Source organism: Scomber japonicus, chromosome 17 (genome assembly GCF_027409825.1).
Source record: "Scomber japonicus isolate fScoJap1 chromosome 17, fScoJap1.pri, whole genome shotgun sequence".
Taxonomy (NCBI): Eukaryota; Metazoa; Chordata; class Actinopteri; order Scombriformes; family Scombridae; genus Scomber; species Scomber japonicus.
The window spans coordinates 25,092,486-25,113,443 of NC_070594.1; the positions used below are offsets into that span (position 1 = coordinate 25,092,486).

The 20,958-nt window shown below is 39.4% G+C and overlaps 1 protein-coding gene across 3 annotated transcripts in view; it reads right to left on the minus strand.

Annotated features, from left to right (window-relative positions):
* Positions 1-4,972: 4,972 nt before the first annotated feature.
* Positions 4,973-20,958, minus strand: part of cdk19 (cyclin-dependent kinase 19) — a 62,194-nt gene continuing 46,208 nt past the window's right edge. For 2 of the 3 annotated variants that reach the window (XM_053337040.1, XM_053337042.1), the window contains exons 12-13: positions 18,672-18,917; positions 14,709-16,072 (exon numbers count right to left, since the gene is read on the minus strand). In XM_053337040.1, the coding sequence (XP_053193015.1) occupies positions 15,947-16,072; positions 18,672-18,917 (372 nt within the window). In that variant the 3' untranslated portion in view covers positions 14,709-15,946. Of the gene's footprint in view, positions 5,089-14,708; positions 16,073-18,671; positions 18,918-20,958 lie in introns of those variants that run through there. The other variant, XM_053337041.1, reaches the window with a different exon arrangement.

Consider the following 20,958-nt stretch of genomic DNA (forward strand, 5'->3'; position numbering starts at 1 on the left):
GGGAGGTAAGCCTCAAAAACTGAGTGGGTAAATCTGGCAAGTGAAGACCAAACACAATGTGTTCCCTCATTGGAGGATTGTAAACACACTTTGCTACACTTAAGCAGGGGGAGGGCTGCCAGGTAGAAACTCAAAGTGCACCACTGAGAAGGGTGTTTGTAAAATACACTTTTCTCTCTTTCTCTCTCTCTCTCTCTCTCTCTCTCTCTTTTAGTGATATTCATTTGTATTTGGAGTTTTATGCATTTAACACTCAAACTGAACTGAGATGTGATTGAAAGCTTCAGTAAAAAAGTGATACATAATGATCTTTCACATTTAGCAGTGTGTCCCAGTCAGGCCTCTGTTCCTCTTTAAGACTGGACTGACAGATAAGAACGGTTCCAAATGATATTTAAGAACCACTTGATATAGGCCTACTGTCGCTTACTTCTTTGAATCTCGTAGAAACTAAGAGCAAAAGTGAACTGAAACTGAGAGCAACAGTTGCCTTTCAGTCCAATGTATAAATCAGTCTGCCTGACAGATTTATTGTTTCATGTTTATGTCAACAGCAATTTATGTTTCTAGTCTTTCTGGTAAAGATTTCTGCGTTGGCAATTTAATACTTAAGTTTATTTGCTGTGTTTGCTCTGTGTGTCTTGTGTACTTATATAAGGTATATTTATGTAATTCTGAGACAGTTTGATGAATGATGGTTTATGTATTAAGAGGATTGCACATGATTATATTGTAGACTTTTGGTTTACTCACGGATGAACTTCTGTTTTTGATTTGTCGTCAGTACAGAGCAGTTATTGCCTTTTGTGTTGTTTTTTTTCTTTCTTTCTCCCCAGTCCACTTTTCCCTCCACACCTGCTCCCCATCAGCCAATCAGCTTCTTTCTCATTCCCCTGTTCTCCTTTTTAAATTGACTTTCTGTTTTTGTTTTGTTGTCGTGTTTCAAACGTTACTGCACTTTATTTCTTTACTACCTCATTTGAATTAGTTATGAAATTGTGTTCTGAATACATATGTGGGATGTATGTCAAATTCGATCACTCCATAAAAAGAAATAAGTAAAATAAATAAATCATTTTATATCAAGTCCCCCATAAAAAAAGAAAACAGGGCCACACATCTCTCTCCACAGACACATTTTATACTATGTTTTAATGTCCTGTGTTTTGTCTTTGGTGTATTGTAATCTGTGGAACAAGTTCTATATGTGACTTGTTCTATATGTTACACTTATGTACTCATGTATGTACTTACTACATGTCCTTATTCTTATGCTGCTATTATGACTTGGTGAACACACCGGTGAACAATAAAGTTCTATTCTATGATATTTAAGATGGATATTGCAACAATTCAGAAAGAAATCCATCATGAGAATAGAATGTAAATGAGATCACTCTGAGCAAAAGCCTGATCTGGACCATTTCACACTAAGAATGAAACAGTTAAAGGTATCATATTGTAGCAGAATTTGAATGTGAGAAAGAGGAACTGTTATACCATCAAAATATTATGATTTTCATAAGGAATTTCTCTGGTGTGGGTTGGCACTGATGCCACAAATTGCAACTCCTCAGGGAGTTATGGGACTTCATTGCTATTGGTTTTCAAGTAAGTTTTTGATGTAAGGGCCCTCCAGTTTCCACTTTTCTTTTCTTTTTTTTGTTCATTCTGCGTGGACATCATAAACAGGTGTCCCCATTTAATTCTTCTTTTACGACATAATTGATGTGGACCACGTCTCCTGCTCGCTAGCCTCTCGCTGCGTTAACCCACACATGGGGCGAGTGAGAGAGTGAGTGAGTGAGAAAACAGACGCTTGTGGGAGCTCTCATGAAAAAGGACGGCGCATTTGTTCTTCAGTGAACTGGGTGGAAACATATGGCGTCTCGTGTGTCGGCGTAACGCGGTGACTCACACATACACACACATACACACACATACACACACACACACACACACACAGAGTCACTCACACACCCATTGTGGCCCCTGCTATCTCGCACAGACCGCGACCTCTCGACCCTTGAGTTTGAAGCCCGGGGAGCTGAAATCCCCTTCAGTACGAATGGCAAAGTGACAGCACAGTGCAGCCTCTTATTCTCTCTGACCGGCCCTCTCACAGTATTCATTACTTTACACAATGCCTTTATACACTTTGGCAGTGTAAGGGCTTATGTGTCAGGCCTGTGAATCAGCAAAAACAAAAGGGGGAAAAAAAAATATCAGCTAAATCAAAATTCTGAAGAATCTGGGTTTTGGTCTCATTTCACAACCCATCTCATTGGAATTACAGCCCCCCCCCCTCCTCCACCCCTTTCCACAACCAACCCACCAACCCACACACACACATACACACACACAGCTCCATTTCCCTGTGTACATGCTGTACTTAAACGCAGATTACAAGAATGACAGTGTGGTCCGTCCTAGAGGAAAATGAAGGGGGGCAACATGTGCACAACAGCAGCAGCCTGAGAGAAATCAGACAACATTAACCTGCTGTTACACTCTGGTGCTGTGACCGGCCACACTCCTCAGTAACTAAGGCCGGCCACCCACATTCTTGGCATGGAAAGAGGCCCGTTTCTCACGGTCTGAGGACAACTTGTCATGGGGTCAGCAGTTTAGATTTGGCCCTGCAGTAGGTCTCCAGTCATTAGTCCCCTCTTAAGCAAACTTCTGTGCTTGCCCACTGGTCATTTGGAGCGGATTTATTCAGCATTGTTAAGGACAGAGAGGACACAGAGGGAAGGAAGTTGTTCTATTTTCAAATGTACAATAGTGACATATGAAAGTACAATTGTGTTTATTCACCCAGGTGCAAAAACAGATCCGTCATTATTGGGAGTAGAATGTGTGAAATACAGAAAACAAAATATATTAAAAATAGAACAAATATGTCAAAAATATACAAAATAATTGTAAGTTAGATGACAGGAAACTATGTGTTTCACCAAAAAATCTCCACACATATACATCTTCTGTTTACATACATATACTACATACAGACAGCTGTAACATAAATATACTGTATGTACATTTACTAAATGTAAAACTTTTTTCATAGGCTATATATATATTTGAGACATTTTGATATTATACATGTGTGATCTGTCTTTGTGCTGAGTGGACTGAGGGACTTATGAGTTTTAATTGTGTACTTCTACTTCCAATTTGTCAAATCATCAAAACCAATAGCAAGTTGTTACCAAGTTTTCCAATTAGTTTAGTTTATTTGGATCCCTATTAGCTGTTACCAAGGCAACAGCTACTCTTCCTGGGGTCCATGTTAAAATAAATACAACCAATTACAATTACATAAATGCATACATAAATAGAGTCTCATTATAAATCCTTAATCCCCCCCCCTCAATAGCACTAACATTTGAACTTCAGTTGTAGGGATTTTTTTTAATAGAAGATTGTATGGTCATTTGTGGTTTCAGATAGCAAGGACATAGACATTTAATTCCAGGGGGGATGCAATGCTTGCTTCACAGGAAGAACATACTGTATATATACATATGTATGTGTAATGTAGTCATATGCATGTTTTCAGTTCAGACAGTGGTTTACATTTTGTTGAGTTTGTTTTAGAATGATGTTCCTTAACTCAATTCCAGTGGAAGATAGGTGGGTCAAAATCTACAGTTTGCATCATAGTGTGAAATATAGTCAAAAGTTGAAGTGAATGAGGTGCCTCGGTAGCCTAAGGGTTAATCCACATACCATATAATGACCTCGATCCTAGCCAGGGACCTTTGTTGCTACTCTCTCTCTGTTTCCTGTCTCTCTCTCTCTCTCTCTTCATGGTCCATCTGTCAAATAAAGGCTAAAGAAATCATCTCAAAATAGTTGAACTGAAGCTAATATGATTTAGTAGTAGTATGAATAAGGAGATAAATCAAATGGGAATCTTCCAAAGTGACAATCATTTTAACACAAAGCTCCTTCTTTGTGTTACTATCCCCTCAACGTTTTTTTGTAGGCCCCCATTACAAACAATTACTTTAGATCTTCACCAATGTGGAAGGATTACAGAAATTGATAACTGGTTTAGTGTGCATATGGACATACTGTATGAGCAGTGTTTTAAGATGGAACAGAAAAATGTGAACTCATCTTTTACCATGACAAAAGGAAGCTTCTGTTTTATTGGTGACATGGTTTTCGTCTGTGTAGTACTTTCCAGGGAGAAAGAAGCTAAACTCCAATAAGGAAGTTGCAGGGAGTCTAGTTGTTTATGTCTTTATTGCTTCCATCCAGTGACTTAACAGGGTTTAGATCTCCAGGGGACAAGGATAAGTATAACTGTGCGTCATCAGGGACAACATACATTTAGTTTTAGAGGCAACATGTACAAGCTGAACAGCAGTGGACCAAGTATTGTCCCCTGAGGGACTCCATGTAGCCTACTGTATGTTACTGTAGCTTACTGCAACTTCCCAAGACAATAAGTTCCAAGGAAATACAGAAAAAATGTATCTTTGGATAAGAAGCAAACCAGGCAAGTACTGAGCCAGAGAGACCCACCTACTCCCTAAATGAATAGAAGAGAAATGTCACCATCAATAGCATCAAATGGTAAAATCTGTTGGTTGGCCAAAGTAATAAAAATGCAATATTTCATAGATTCTGAAAAAAATGATGTTTTGGAAATAAAAGTTTTTTTCTGACAGTGACAGTGATTCAGCTACTGGGGAGGCAAGTTGCCTAGTTTCATGAAATGATACAAAAATCCTATTATATGAAAATATATATTATTTTTTAAATTAACAAGCTTTGCTCATGTGAAAATCTGCAACAATACTGTACTGTACACCATGAATTGCACTGGACTCTGTAGGAGGCAACAGATAATGACACAAACAAAGTCTGGGTCTGTTTTGAGCAGAGTAGAGAGTTTATTACTTAGAGGCAATTGAAATGTCAAGGTCTGTGGAGTAAGCATCAAGTTGTGGTTGGAAGCTGCTCTGAGAGTAGACTGGGAGTGAGTGGTGTGATGGCAGAGCTCCAGACACCGATCTCCAACCCTTAAGGTCAAACTGACACTTGGTGGATGCGCCCAGCACTTTCCCAGTAGAGCTGCAGAGGATAGAAAGGACACACATATATCTGCAGATCAGCAGTGTTATTGTGGAAAAGCTGAAATGGCTGTTATTAGACCGATCATGTTAGAAAACAGCACTGGAGGGAGTGTAGATCACGCTAGAACAATTCAAATAAAGGGAATTTTCACTCCAGTGTTTGATTGAAACATCATCCCCACCAAATAGGGAAACTTTATCAACAGTATTTTTGCCAAGCATGGCTTCAGGGAGGGCCAGACTGGAATATTTCAACAACTAGTACATGGAATATCATGGATGGTCCCAAGAGGATGAATCCTGACATCGGTGATCTTCTGACTCAGTTCTGTAGAAGTTTCAAATGAAATATATCTAAACATCTTCTTGATGATTTGTTGTACAGACATTCAATGTTCCCACATAACTAACCCTCATGCCTATAGTGATCCTCTGACTCATCCCTCCAGACATATTGATTTAGAGAGAAATGTCTCTAAAGCTATTTGACAGAATGCCATGTTTATTATTTATTCATGTCTAAATTGTGCTAACTTCTTGTAATCACTCTGGCAACCTCTAAACACTTCATCTAACACCACTTCATCTATCTAATTTCAATTTGTTGTTCAATCGTTTGATTATGACCAAATATCTAATGATATCAGCCTCTATGTCTAGTGCTAATTAGCAAACGTTAGCATGTTAGGCTAAATTCAGATGGTGAATATATTATGAGTAGAAATATGGGGAATGAAATGCAACCTTTCAGGTCATAGTCTGGGCCTAATACCACAGTCTTGTCAGATCAGAACTATCAGAATATCTAGATTTCGACTCATAGCATCACATGTTGTCACATCAACATCCAAGTCGCAATCACGACTGGGAAACTCTGAGTTTACGAAAGCTCTAATACATCCGCCTTGGCAGTTAATACTACAAAAATGCCAGAAAATGAAACAGATACAGATGTCTCAGATCACCAACGAGCACATTAGCCAAATACCATTATTCAGTGTAATTAAACCCAAATTAATGTTTGAATCTTAACACGGCCAACTCTGTAATCATGCAACCACCTTGAATCTTTCCTGTCTCCACCATCCATCCCATGTGGTGTGAACATGGCATCAACCCCTCAGATGGTGAACATTACCTGCTAAACACCAACATATTGGCATTGCCTTTGTGAGCATGTTAGCATTCTGACTTTGAGCTCAAAGGTAGCTCGCTGTGTCAAAGTACAGCCTCACAGAGCAGTTAGTGTGGCTGTACTAGTTTTGTTTGTTGTCAGAAGTATAACAGTAAAGCTAATGAACCCTTTAAAGGAACACAACAGTTAAATTTAACATGAAAACTCTATAATTGTCCAATCCCAACAAATCACAGACCTCAACAGTTTCTGAGAAGAATGAGACTAATCTTTAAGGCTAACCTATTGTGTGTGTTTGTGGGTTATTGAACTATATGTTTGACGTGGCAGTAGACAATGGCTGAGTTTTAGTTTTGGAGAAAATACTTGTTCAAAAACATTGCTTTGGCTTGAAATGTACCATCTGCTCATTGTGATTCTGCCGTTCCCCACCCTAACCGTGCCGGTGAAAGCACAAACACTCTCCTAACCACACAACTGTGGAGGAGGAGCAGACCAAGACATCAGTCTACCATCCCACACCAGGCACAGAGCCGGTCAACAGTGAGAGAGTCAGGAATGGGAGCTGGCGCTGCATTAAACCTACAATATACTCAAAGTACTGAGCAAGGAAATCATCCATGTTTCAATCTTTACAAATGCAAAATCATTATGTGGGTGTAGATGCATAGTTTATGTTTAATGACACGTTGTTATCCAAGTGTTAAAATCACTAAATAATATAGAGTAAGAATAAGAGTTCCTTTTCAAATGCAATTATATTTATTTTGGAGAACTGCTTTATGTAATGTATCAGGAACATTCACAGTATCTCCTAAATCTTACCAGTCTTTAATGTCAGCAGATAATAGAGTGGTAGAGTGAGTGTCAAATATGAATAATATTATTAATAATTTGATAATAACAGTATAACTGATAGATGGTACTAGGGTAGAGTGATATGAACAAAATCAAATATCATGATATTATTTTTGACCAAATACCTTGATATCGATATTGTGACAATATTGCAGGGATAACTGTTGGTGCTTTCACTAAATATTTACACAATGAGAAAATGACATCAGTTCACTGTAACTATACTGCTGCCTTTAAAACCACGACAAGACAACACTTGTGCCATATCATGATATTATCTGGTCAAATATCACAATATCAATATAATATCAATATATTGGCCAGGTCTATTTAGTACAAATGTGTACCTTAAACTATAACAAGCTTTCTTTTTCAAGAAGAAAAGCTTTTTCTCCCTTTTGTTATGTTACTTCATACACCTGAAAAAAGTAAATGAATATATATATGTATATATATATAAACATACACACACACACACACACACACACACACACACACACACACACACAGCAATAAGTATCAGTGCAGCTGTTTTTAGATATTAGTGAGATGTTTTTTTTTTAATGAAATGATTTATTAATGGTAGATTTTTAAAGATGTGCATGTTCAGGGGAAAGCAGTGTGCTTGGGGCAGAAAGCTACATGCAGGTTGAGGAAGTGAGAAAGTACTGAGAGAAACTTGTCCACATTGTTTTTGTCTTTTCATGGGATTTGTTTACGGCAGGAAAAATACAGAATATTACCACCTGCTGTGCTGGAGGAGATGTTGTTTAACTGTTTATTTTCAGAATTAATGTTATTTTATGTGTTTAATAGCATACTATTATATTGTGTGTCATGTTTTCATCATGCCTCTGTCATGACTATGCGTCATACCATGTTATGTCATCATGTCATGTCATGTCATGTTCTTGTCTCATGTGCCTACATGTAGACACTGATCACACTGAATAGTGTTGTGGCTAAAAGCAAGCAAACTATTAGACCGCAGCATTTCTCTCCAGCACTAAAAGAGACTTCAGGATTCATTTACAGCAACCTATGCTCCTACAACAGGTGGCAATTTGCAAATTCTGACATGCACAGAAACTCCAGAAGTGCAGAAGTGATTTATTTCAGTAACATGTTGAGGGTCAGGTTCTACTGGTGGGGTGCTTAAATTGTTCCTCACTTGCTGACCCGAGCAGCAGCACCTGGACACTAAGTAGGAAATGGGATCATCTGCATTAGTACGTTCTGCTGAGCTCTCTCCAAGTCATAAATTTCGTGAAGTGGTAGCAGTAAGACTGCAGGCTGAGTGGCTCATCTAGAGCATCTGCCAGAACTCACGAGGTTGATGCCAAGTCTCAGCTTGCCTGCACTGGTTTCACTTGTCAAATCACCAGCCCGTAAAGAGAACGTGAATGTGGTGCTTACTTGACGCATCTTGTGGAATGTCTTGATGGTTAATATAAGCACTCAAATCATCCAAAGACATTCACTTCTATGTAATAAGGACATAAATGAGAAGTAACTGTATAACATCAATTTGATTGGTCGGTAGTTTGATTTCTGTAATACATGCAGCTTTAAATCACTGGAAATCTGACTGAAAATGTAAAGATGTGGAGGTTTTACTGGAACCATGTTGTTTTGAGATCTTTGTCTCTTTGTTTTCTGCATCTGAGGAACAGAAGCAATCCTCAGTTTTCCAAGTTTCAGCACTTTATTCATGAATCTCACAGTCAGCACAAAGTCAGCATTATTGCTGACTTTGACTAAAAAAAATAAAAAAAATAAACACAACTTAATGTTCACTATGATGGATTACCTTTCTCCAATTATTGAAGTCTGTGGAATTTCTATTTCATGCCATGATTGAAAGCAACCACTGTCTGGAAGGTACATTCAAGGAAAGGTGGAAAAAAGCACTTTACCTTCAATACTGTGCTTGTCACTGTGACCTCAAACACTTTATCTTGTCCTGGAAAGGTAACAGAGTGAGGAGACAGAGCACACTCACAGTTACTGTCTCAGTAGGCTGCTACACATTTCTATCTTAAGCTACCAGAATCTACTTTGTACCCTTAACCCTGCACCCTGCACCCTGCACCCTTAAAGTTGGAAGAAGTACATCTAGTATACGTGCAGTACTGTGCAACATTTTAGGTACCTTAGAGGTTTAGATTCCTATCCATTATACCATCAGAGAGGTTTTTATAGCTGTAATAAATCATCAAATTCAATCCTAAAAAGTACAGTATGTTTATAATATTTTGAATCAGTCTTCTTGAAAGGACAGAGTGACGAGTGCTCAGCAGGATCCAGCAGTGGCTGAATGGGACCAGCACAGTAAACAGTCACGCTTGGGTGACATCAAGTGGTGACCAGGAACAGCAACACTCTATTCACACTCAAAACAGTAACCACAACGCTCCCAGCAACCACTGCAGAAACCAAAGCCAATGAGACAAAAGAGATTTTTATTATAATAGAGGATATAAAATAAATATACATGACTTTTTTCTCATTTAACAGTCATTTGTACAGTGAAATTTGGACAAGTTTGCTAAAAGCAGCTAAATAAATGTTTGTTGTTTTTTAAATTTTCCTGCACTGAGCTATTGCTGCCTTATATATAAATGCTATGAAAAGGCAATACATGTAGGCCATATGTATATTTCAAACCTGTGTGCAGACACACACACACATAATACAGAGAGAATGTAGACGAGCTGACCGACGCCCGACCTGCAAAGCATTCTGCTGATGCAGCTCACTGAGAGCATCGGGGAGTTACAGTATGTGTGTGGAGAACAATTTCACACAAAAGTCTCATTAACGTTTGTCACGTATTGTCTCTTCCACAACAGGGAACTGTGTAGTAAAAGGAGGGATTGAGGGTCATTGTGAGCACGTTTTGTGACACAAGCCAAACTATGCTCGTTATTTGAATGGCATGACTGGCATCGAAGGCATGGCAGAAATGCAGATTTGCAGATGGAGCGTCTGTCTGTCTGTACAAACTGTTGAGAGAGGGCGACAATAAGTGCTTATGTTCTCCATTGGAAAAAGACAGGCACATGCAAATACTATCAAAAAGGAGGAAATGTGACAGGAGAGAGAGAGGGAGAGAGAGAGAGAGAGAGAGAGAGAGAGAGAGAGAGAGAGAGAGAGAGAGAGAGAGAGAGTAGCCTAAAGGTGCACTAGATTTCTTATACTGTAGGCGTATACTAATGTGTGTCTGTCCATATCTACACACACAGAGGAGCATCATCTGTCGTATAACTTTCATAGCACTGCCATAACTTTTAGTGTCTAAAGCAAGACATTAAAAAACATTAAATACTTCTTTTAATTTACCACTAAATATTTGAGCAATAACAGTGCATTATTAGACAATTAATGTATCAATATCTCAACGCGAAAATTCTTAAAATGTGTTTTTTTATGTACAGCATTTCAAAACATACTTAACTGCGCTTCAGTAATGTGTGAGGAGGAGATCTGTTAGAAAGAGAACAAATGAGAGCTAATCCTCCATCAGGATTGTTTTGCAGTCTTTAGAGGTGTGACACAACCATCTGAAATAATATATAGATATATTTAGCTGCTAGCTTCCACATTGTGTATATAACAATATGCTACATAATAATGGGAAAAAAGAAGAAGAAGGACACAGAAATAAAGAGTCAGAGAGTGAAGAGAGGAGGCGTGAAAATACAAAAACCACACAAAATAAACATAAAAAAATAAAATCCTGAACATAATTCATATGACATCCTTATCAGATGGACTACTTTTTTAAAAAAAGAAAGAAAAAAAGGCACCATCCACACAAATTAAAACGTGGATCATTATCATTCCTGTAAAGACAGTGACACTGTGGAATATCTGTTTGACTAAAAAAAAATGAAACAAAGGTGTCACCTTCATTCTACTGTATATTGAGGTGACACTAACACATTCAGTAACTAGACATGATTTCATGTGAGCATATAGAGAAGAAATTACTCTAAAAGAACAAGAAATATGATCTAGTGATGCCTGGTTTGTCTGACAGAGGTCCCTTTCTATAGCTACTGTAGTTAAGGCAGAGGAAAGTTTTAAAAAATGGGTATTATTCATAGATGTATGGAAATAATAAATATGATTGTATACTATCCATATATATGCATTTCTTTACAATATTTAATTTAGAGTACATTTTTAAAAAAAAGCAGTGAAAAAGAGGACATGAGTGAGTGCTGTCTTGGACTACTGTACTGAATATTACAGACTGAATGAATACACGTCACCCATCAAAATAGAAGAAACCTGTCAACTGCAGAACTGAAGCACTACGCAGGCCAAAGCTTTAGTCTGGGATTTCTTTTTTGCATAGGAGTTGTTTGACAATAATTTGTCTCCCGCTTGGAGCCTCATGCTCGATAATACTCGTGACACCTCGCTTGTGTGTGGAGAGAAAATTTACAACAAAGTGGAGCGTGTGTGTGTGTGTGTGTGTGTGTGTGTGTATATCCTCACTGCTACTGAGTTTGACTGAGAAAACCTTTTTTTGAATAGCTGCTGGTTTTGATCCCCGTCAAATAAAACTGAACAGGCTGTGCCCCCCCAACCCCCCACCCCCCCTTGGATCTGTCTGCCAGACTGTCAGAACACAATAGTAAGAAAAGATACATACAGTATGAAGAGCTCATTTCCACAATGCTGTACACTTTCAGGAGGAAATTCATTACCCCAAGTTTGTCTTTAAAGCTGCACTAATCAATATTTTCATGTTAATCAAATGAGTATGTTTAATGTAAAAAGAGCTGCTAATAGTAACAAACCAGCTTTTAGCCTCTTTTAGCTAACTGTTTTGGTTTTTTGACCTTCAGTTTTCAGTGGAAAACACACACTGTATGCTAGCTGTCAAGCACAATACGGCAGAAAGGCAAAGTAGCAACTAGCTAGTGTATGTAGCCGTATATTTAGCAGCTAAAGAGTGCAATATTATTCTCAGGAGTTGTTGAAGACCAAAACAAAGCTAAAAGAGGAGTGAATACTGGACAGGCGTTCATCGAGTAGACAAAAACATGACTTCAAATTCTGCTGGTTGTGTAAATAAGGAATTGTTTGCTAACACGTTAGCCTGAGAAACTTCATAGAGAGCTGAAGTGAAACCACAACTTTCAGGTCCTGTTCCGTACACAGAAAACCCCCCAAACTTATTAAAAACTTCTACTGTGATTTGTAATAACACCTAGCCTGGGAACAACCTTACTCAACAATCTTGTGGTTGTGTTTTTAGACAGAAGATATTGATTAAATAGTTGGAGACAGAAGAGAGTGTTGAACTGTTTAACTTTGTTTAAATCATGAAGGTTTCAACTTCGTGCTGTAATAGATAATCATTTCTCTAAAACATGGATAGAAAACTACAGGAACAGTGGCCTGGTGGTGACATCAGCTCTCTGAAAGTGAAAATATGGCCATTAAAATGCCAGTTATGTCAATGCCAGGTGTGAATAGGGCCTCTATCAGTTTTGCTTTTAGCTTGTTCTGCTGCCCCCAAGTGGCCAAAAAAACCCTTAAAAAACCCTTAAAAAAAAAAAAAAAATCACAAGATCCAGTCCATACAACTTTTTCGTCAACCAAGCACTGATGTTATGTGCTTTCTTCTGAAAAATAACATTATAAATTGTTTTCAATTATTTGTGCAATCAAACATTTCCTTAAATAGAAGCGGTGACTTTTTCAAACTGTTTTTTAGAATGAACCTCTTCTGACCATAAAAGATCACAGTCAAGATTTGACAAGTTCATCCACTTTTGCTCCAAATCCCTTCAAACGCAAGTCAAGTGCTGCTTTAATAAAAGTGGAACTGGGAGTGAAAATGTCTGCTGTTTTGCAGAACTAACACAATTTGGATGGAAGTGACCCAGTACCAGTCACATCACCTAAAAATCCACCTGACTGCAGATAAAGATCCAGTATGGAGACACTGAGGAGACTTTGCAGAGATTCACCTTCTTAAGTGAATATAAGGTTGCATCTTAGTATCAATGCATTGAACGTAAAGCCTTAAACAGCAACTTTTTAACAGTGTGATGCAAATAAATCAATACTCTCTTACTTAGAGCAAAGCAGGTGGTTGTTCAGCATCAGTGAAATATAACTGGAACTCTTCACAAAACATCTGGCATGTTTTGGTAAAAAAAAATGCTTCAACTCTTACATCAACACCTACTTGTATAGAACTACATTTTCACATGGAACAGGTCCAGTTCTCTTTTCAGTCACAAGGTGTCAGTGTTTCCTTTTCCAACTGCAGACCACAGATCTGGCAAATACAGCTCTTCGCCCCCCTCCTCCACCAATCCCTCCGTACCCACGTCTGTATCGCAGTCATTGGGTGCGTTCTTTAACACAACCTGCACTATAGTCTATCATGTGACTGGGCAGGACCAGTGAGGGTGGAGAAAGCTGTGCTGGAATGAAAAGGGGAGGTGAGAGGGATGTAGAAAGCAAATCTCACTCTGGTTTGCCCTTGAAGATTTGCTCTAACTGTGTCTTATCTGCGTTATTATCTTCAGCCGTGGAGAAACTATACTGATAATAATACAACGATGTAAAATACTCAAGTCTGGCATTAAAAATCTTATTCAAGTAAAAGTGCAGAAGTATTTTCAGCCAAATTTACTTAAAGTATTAAATGTAGTACTGTAGAATGTTACATACAGATGATTATTACTGCTGTATTAACATGTCAGCAGCATTTTTACTGTTGTAGCTGCTCCAGGTGAAGCTCATTTTGTATACTGGTGGGCAGATCAGTCTCTAGACAGTGAAAGCACCAATCTTATTAAGACAATTGTGGCTCCTAAAAAGCTTAAAGACACAATTACAAAAAATTGAACCCTTTTTAAAAAACACATTGATTTGCATTGAATACATGCTGGACACTTCTTACTGCACTGGTGTTTAGGATTGAATTATAGGCTGAAATGACTGCACCATAGTTTAAATGTTTTTGATATGGAAAATCTGAAGTAGAGAAGTAACTCATGACTTCAGTTTTTAAACAAATAAAATGGTGTAAAAAGTGTAATATTACCCTCTGAAATGTACTGGAGCAGATGAAGTTGAGTAAGTGTATTGTGTTATACCTCATCACTGATTATCTTTTAAGTGCTTTTTACAGTTTGACTGATTAATTAAAACATAATCCACACAGTAAGATGGGTGATTATGTTTGAAAATGATTTTTAAAAAGTGCTAAATAGAAAAAAAACATGATGTAAGGGCACTGAGGATTCACGCTGCACACTTCCATCAATACTTTGGTTAAACTACCGTTGCTCCCGCCTCCCTCGTGTTAAAAAACACACCCGTTTTCTCTGAACGTGCCGCAGTTTCTACCAACTGTCTAAGTCTGAGCGCTCGGCCGAGAGGGGGCGGATTGGGGAAGAGGAGGATGGGCGGTTTCAGGGGGGCGCGACAAAACTTGCCCCGCGTTTGTTCCAGCTCTTTGCAGATCTGTTCAGTCGTCAGTGCAGTTTAGTGAGTAAAAGGATGAAACAACATGCATAAAAACACACACACACACACACACACACGCACACACTTACACACACTCACAGGGCAACAATAATCACAATAAAACCTTAAAAAAAAACACACAAAAAACTATCTGACATCAGGCAGTAACAGTTTCATAACTCATATGGGAGGGTGTGAGGAGGAGGAGGAGGAGGAGAAGGGGAAGAGCGGGGCATACTGTTAGCTGCCCTGTACGTTTTAATGCGCACGTTTGTGTTCAGGATACCTTGAAAGTCTCGAGGGTCCACAATGGGTGTCACAGCCAAGTGTCCACCAGCAGCTCCCGAAAAAAAGGAGAGAACAAAACAAAACAAAAAGAAACCCATTCTGGAGCTGCTGGCCACTAATGAGAGGCGTCCATTCCAACCTCCAGGAAACAATGTTGTCGTCGTCGTTGGAGGAGGAGGAGGAGAAGGAAACATCTTCGTCTTATCTCTACAGGTAGCGGAGTGAATCAGAATATACACAACTTTAGAGTTGTAAAAAGACAACTACTTTTCTTACGTTCCAAATTCAAATCTAGATAAAGAGAGATCGAAATATAGAAACCCTATAAGAAGAAGATTAAGTTAAATTGCGCATTTTATATTTCCCTGCAATCTCATCAGCTGGAGAGCTGATTTTCTTTTTCTGTGTAGAAACATTGACTGTCTTTTTCTTATATATATACCTAAAAGGACAGGGTCAAACTCCTTTTCTTTTGATTATCTGAGGTCGTAGTACGCTAGAGATGATGATAGTAAAGGGCTTTTCCTCTTGTGTTTCACTTCCATATGTAACAATATTTACAATGACATCAACTATCAAGTTAAACTTGAAAACTCTAACAAACAAGCGAGAGAGAAAAAAAGTCAAATAGAAAAAGGTGCTATATAATGTACATATATAAACAGCTGCGATTGTTCCTCGTGAGGAACGTTGTGTTTGTAAGTGCCATGGTTCTGTGTGTGTGTGTGTGTGTGTGTGTGTGTGTGTGTGTGTGTGAGCCTTCACATCTATCTTACATAATTTTCAGTTGCTTTCAAAATGTTTCACCAGCCAGAGGAGGCACAACTCTTTTTTTTGGTTCCTGTGTTTGTTTGCCTTCATGTCACAGCACCCTTTAGAATGCTGTCAGGTAAGAGGTTAAAGGTGATAATTTGGGGGAGGGGAGGGGGGACTGAAAAGGTTGAGTGAGTTGAGTTGGAATGGCGTCCAATCGTGATGAGGAAGCGATGCCCTGGCTGGAGCCGAGGGCCTGTGGTGACATCTGGAGGAGGAGCTGACTCCTCTGCTGGTTCAGGAGTGACGGGGGGAAGCCTCAGTAACGGTGGGTCTGGTGGGAGTACTGGGAGCTCTGCTGGGATGACGACGAGTATCCCATGGTGCTCTGGGGCTGAGTGGAACCTTGGACGTTGCTTTGGTAACCAAGGCGTGAGCCGGAGTGCTGAGGGAAAGACAGAGGGAAGGGTGGAGAGAAAACAGAGTGGTGAGCAGCTCACTGATGCAACTGAAAATTTATTACTAAACATCCAAACTCTGACTGCAGTCCTCTTCACTATCTTTGTATGCCTCATTGCTTCTTCACTAACTGTTCATCAGTAGAATAGCAAGAAACCCGCAGCAGGACATGTGTATTGCATCACCTGAAGCACTTTACACATAGAGCAGGTCTAGACTGTACTCTAACTGACTACTTTTCATTGGGTCTCGTTGGGTCTCTTTTCATTTCATTTAAAGAGACCCAACATTCCCACATGAGTAAGCACTTAGCTATCGACTATGGACTAAAGGTGAGGCTTCAATTTGAACCATTCTGTATTGCAAAATCTGAAATAAGTGCTGGATATGTAAACTCACAGCCATGATCACAGGGTGACAAGAAGCTGTCTTTCAGGACCAGACGTCCCAGTTCAACTGATTCCATATCTACACTACAAAGTGCAGGTCACATGTCTGTTAGTGAGAATGATTGGGGGTGGTGCATGTTGGGACAGCCTGTGGAACAGGGATCAATGAGGGGAAAAGTAGGATGCTGACAGCACTGTCAAACAGCTAAACCCCCCTCGTGGTGTGTTAGTCCACTCCACTGGTTTATTTATACATCTGCTGAGGCCTGACAACTATCAAATGTCCCAATGCAGCCTCAGCGCCTGCTACATATATTTATATATATGTGTGATATACATTAGAGCCTGACTGATATATTGGTTAGTGGACATTATCAACCGATATTGGCCTATAAGAGATATATCAGTATTGGGGTATACCCAGCTGATATAAGCTAATATATACTTTTCTGTTAAAAAGTTATATAGGCAGCATTTATGTTTATTTGATACTTTTTCTAAATTCAAGTTTACTATACATACAACTTTTTGGTTCTGTTTTTTATTTAGTTATTTATAATTATTAAATCCTTGGTGTAGTTTACTGTTTCAGTGCAATGATGTGATTTTACACAACAAAGTTTATTGTTTAACTCCATTACATATCTGTATCATGTGTTTAATTGCCTCATTTGAGAGATCATTGCAAAAAATGAGAGTCTATGTATGTATTTTGTCTATATACATGTTGGCCGATGTATCGAAATCAGAATTTTTTACTCCCTAATATTGGTATTGCATCAGTCCCAAAAATCCAGTATCAGTCAGGCTCTAATACATATGACTGACAGAGTCACGCTGTGTGGACTGAATGACAGAGCACAATCACACAGACACAGGAGAGGTCAAAACAGTCACCTCTATAACACTTCACTCACTCATTGACACATGCTCTCCCTATCCCTGCCCTAAATTTCATTACACTCTCTCAACCACTCAGAAATGTCCTTCTCTCTGGTCCTGTGATAAGACCGGAGCCAAAGATACAACAGACGCCAGAATAGGAAACAAAAGCTAGCACGCACCACAATGATTTGCTATCAGCTCGGTCAGCAGGACAGTGTGGAATGTACAATGCGTATCAGCCAGCCGGGCAGGTTGTTATTGTTGTTGTTGTCGTCCATATTACACATGGAAGTGTTGTGTTGTCCATAACGGATGTCACACAGACACCCACGCATTACACTGCTGACATTCCTTCACATCTGTCTGCATCTAACAGACAGACTGGGATGGAAAGGAAAGCTTCAAATGTGAACGATTCTCATTCTAATTCCACTTTTGATGAACCTGTCAGTCATTGTTTGACTAATCCATTATTTCCTCTTTAATGTCAGATAAATAAATAGAGATATTTCCATTCATTTGCTGTAGCAGTAAGTGTATGTGGTCTCTGGAGGCGAATACCAAACCGAAAACAACAATACTGTCTACAAAAACTGAGAACTGTCCCTTTAGACTCTTGTCTCTTAAATCTCTTCCTGCTTACAAAGTGACATGGATTGAGTGTGTGTTAAAGGATGTTGTGCATGTAAACATGAGAGCCAATCACGTGGGAAATACTGTACAGAATAGCAGCTTCATAAACTAGAGCTTCAGATTGTTGTGTAACCCAGATTGTTGTTTTTTTCCCAACCAGATTAGGAAACAAACTGCCACTATTGAAACTTGAGCTGATTGTAGATTACTGCTGCTTATCTGTACCTCCTCACTGTAAGTCTATCCTATGTGTTTCTTATTGTTAACAAATCCCATGAAAAGACTACAAACCAACAATGTTTAGTCTGTTTCTCAAACCTTTCTCTCCATTTCTCTCCCCTATCTATAGCTCTGAGCCACACTGCCCACAGAAATGCCCTATCATTTTTAAAACAGTGGGCCAAGTCATTTCCTAAAACAGCTGGGCACTGTTTTTAACAAATGTTACTTAATCAGGAGGAAACACTGCATTCACTGAGAACTGTTTTCAGCTGTGGATTAATACACATTTGGTGTTGAGTGAGTATTTCCAGCAGCAGGACGATGTGTGTGGGAGACAGAATCATTTACAGTGTGTGTATGTTCATGGTAATGAAGGAACATGTCAGCTTCACTCATGTCTTTTTAATAGTTAATGAGCAACAATTGAGCTCCACAGGACAGAGGACACGTACTAACCTGGTACTCTGACTGGAGCACCCCAGTGCCTGAGGAGGCCCCAGAGGGCCCAATACGAGGTTTCTTGTTTGGAGGCCCCTGGTCCTGGCCGTGTTGTAAACCCCCGCCTGTGGTGGCTCCCGTGGCACCGGAGGTCCCGTTGGTTTGAGCTGAACTCTGCTGGGACGGGGCCTGCTGGGCTGCTGCCTGCTGCTGGTTCTGGGCCTGAGTCTGGCCTGTCGTCTGCTGGTGCTGCTGGGTCTGGTTCTGCAGACAGACACGTAGGACAAAACAACAAAAGCTTAACCCTCCTGTCGTCCTCCTGGGTTAAATCAACCCCATCTCTTTTGACTCCACTTTCCTTCTTTCCTTCCTCCCTCCCTCTTTCTTTAATTTTTCCTTTGTTCTTCCCCTCCTTCCCTCTTTCTTTGCTCCCTCCTCCTTCCATACTTCTTTCCTCACTTCCTTCCTTCCTTCTCTCCTTACTTCCTTCCTCTTTTCCTCCCTCCCTCCTTCCCTTCCTTCCTTCCTCTTTTCCTCCCTCCCTCCCTCGTTCCTTCCACCTTTCCTTCCTCCTTTCCTTCTCTCCTTACTTCCTTCCTCTTTTCCTCCCTCCCTCCCTCCCTCCTTCCTTCCTCCTTTCCTTCTTTCCTCACTTCCTTCCTCCTTTCCTTCTCGCCTTACTTCCGTCCTCTTTTCCTCCATCCCTCCTTACTCCTTTACTTCCTCCTTCCTTCCTTCCTTCCTTCCTTCCTTCCACAGTCCTTCCTTGACCTGAGGACAACAGGAGGGTTAACAGAAGCGATTAAGAGCCTGTAGGGAGTGATGAAGGGGTAATCTGATTTTAAAAAACCCGAAATAAGTGTGTATGAAATCACGCTGGTTACTTAACTTGTAATAGATGTTTTGTTCTACTCTCTGTTAGGTCTATTTTTACATACATGCTATTCTTTCCTGCCTCTGTGATCCACTTACACACTGAGATGGCTGACATGCTGTCTGACTGGTTCAAACATCAGTGTATTATTTTGGAAGGAAGCATCAGAATAAAAGAGGAACCTGACCCAAACATGAGACAGTTTCATTCCTTTTGTGTTTTGAACTGACAATACAGTGTGTCATATTGTCTGTTTATGTGTTTGTCTCACGTGACTGAGCAGAGAAAGCCCCTCACACTCCTTGAGCTCACCTCACACTCATCATACACACTCAGAAAAGGTGTTGCTTTCTAGACAGCAGCTGCTAATGTGATGGAGGAGCTGTGAATTATCAGAAGCCGCATGAAGAAAAAAAGCATCCCTCTCTCAGAGCTCAATCTCCCTACAGTGATCTGCTTTTTTTTTTTTTTTTTTTTTTTTAATTAATACCACGCAGCTAAAATGTACCAGCTTTTGTTGAGAGGTCTTCTCAGTGTGTCCCTGCCTGTGGCAAAGTCACAGCAGAATTCCAGTAGTGATTTATTACACTGTAAAAATAGCTGAAAGAACAGAGAAGACACTGTTAGATCTAATGGGTTGCAGATTTCTAAGAACTACTCCCGACTGTAACATTTATCATTATGTAACAAAATCTGCTCTTTTATAGGTGTCATGTAAAACTGTCCGGATACATCTGGCACAAGGAGATGATCAAATGATTATTGAAAAAGCTGAACGTTTATCTTACACTACTGAGGAGCTGCAATTTACTGGAACAACGCAGAGTTTACAAAATTGCACGTCAATTTGGTGGAATATTTTACTTCTGAGTGTAAATGAGAAAAAAAACAACCCCACCCAATTCAATGGACTTGCTCACTGTGATTTTTCAAACAGCCTCACACAGTAATTCATGTTGTTGTTCAGTTCAAATTAAACTGTTAACAGCGAAAATAGATAACAGTGACCACTCCACTCTTGAACTATGCGGTGCTAAACTTGCTGTGAGGTTTGACATTATAATAAATAAATAAATAAACATATAATAATTGAGTCTGATTATCAGGTAGGGTTTGACTTGCATAATGTACATTTTACATCAGTCAGCCACTTATGTCTGTGGTCTTTACATTAAACAATGAAGTCCTTATGTTAAAGCATGGATGAGTTATGATAGTGTCATGCTTTTTTGGTTTTTATTAGAATGCATGATCATGAAAAAAAAGGAGTTTCCATTCCCTGCTTTGATAATATTAAACATCACTGTAGTGAGAAATGACCCAAGCACAACCACATTCTGCTAAATTACCTGTCTTAGACATTTTAAAATATATTGGAGAATACTCATATATTTCAGCCAAAGCAGCTATTAGATCAAACCACTCTGCCAT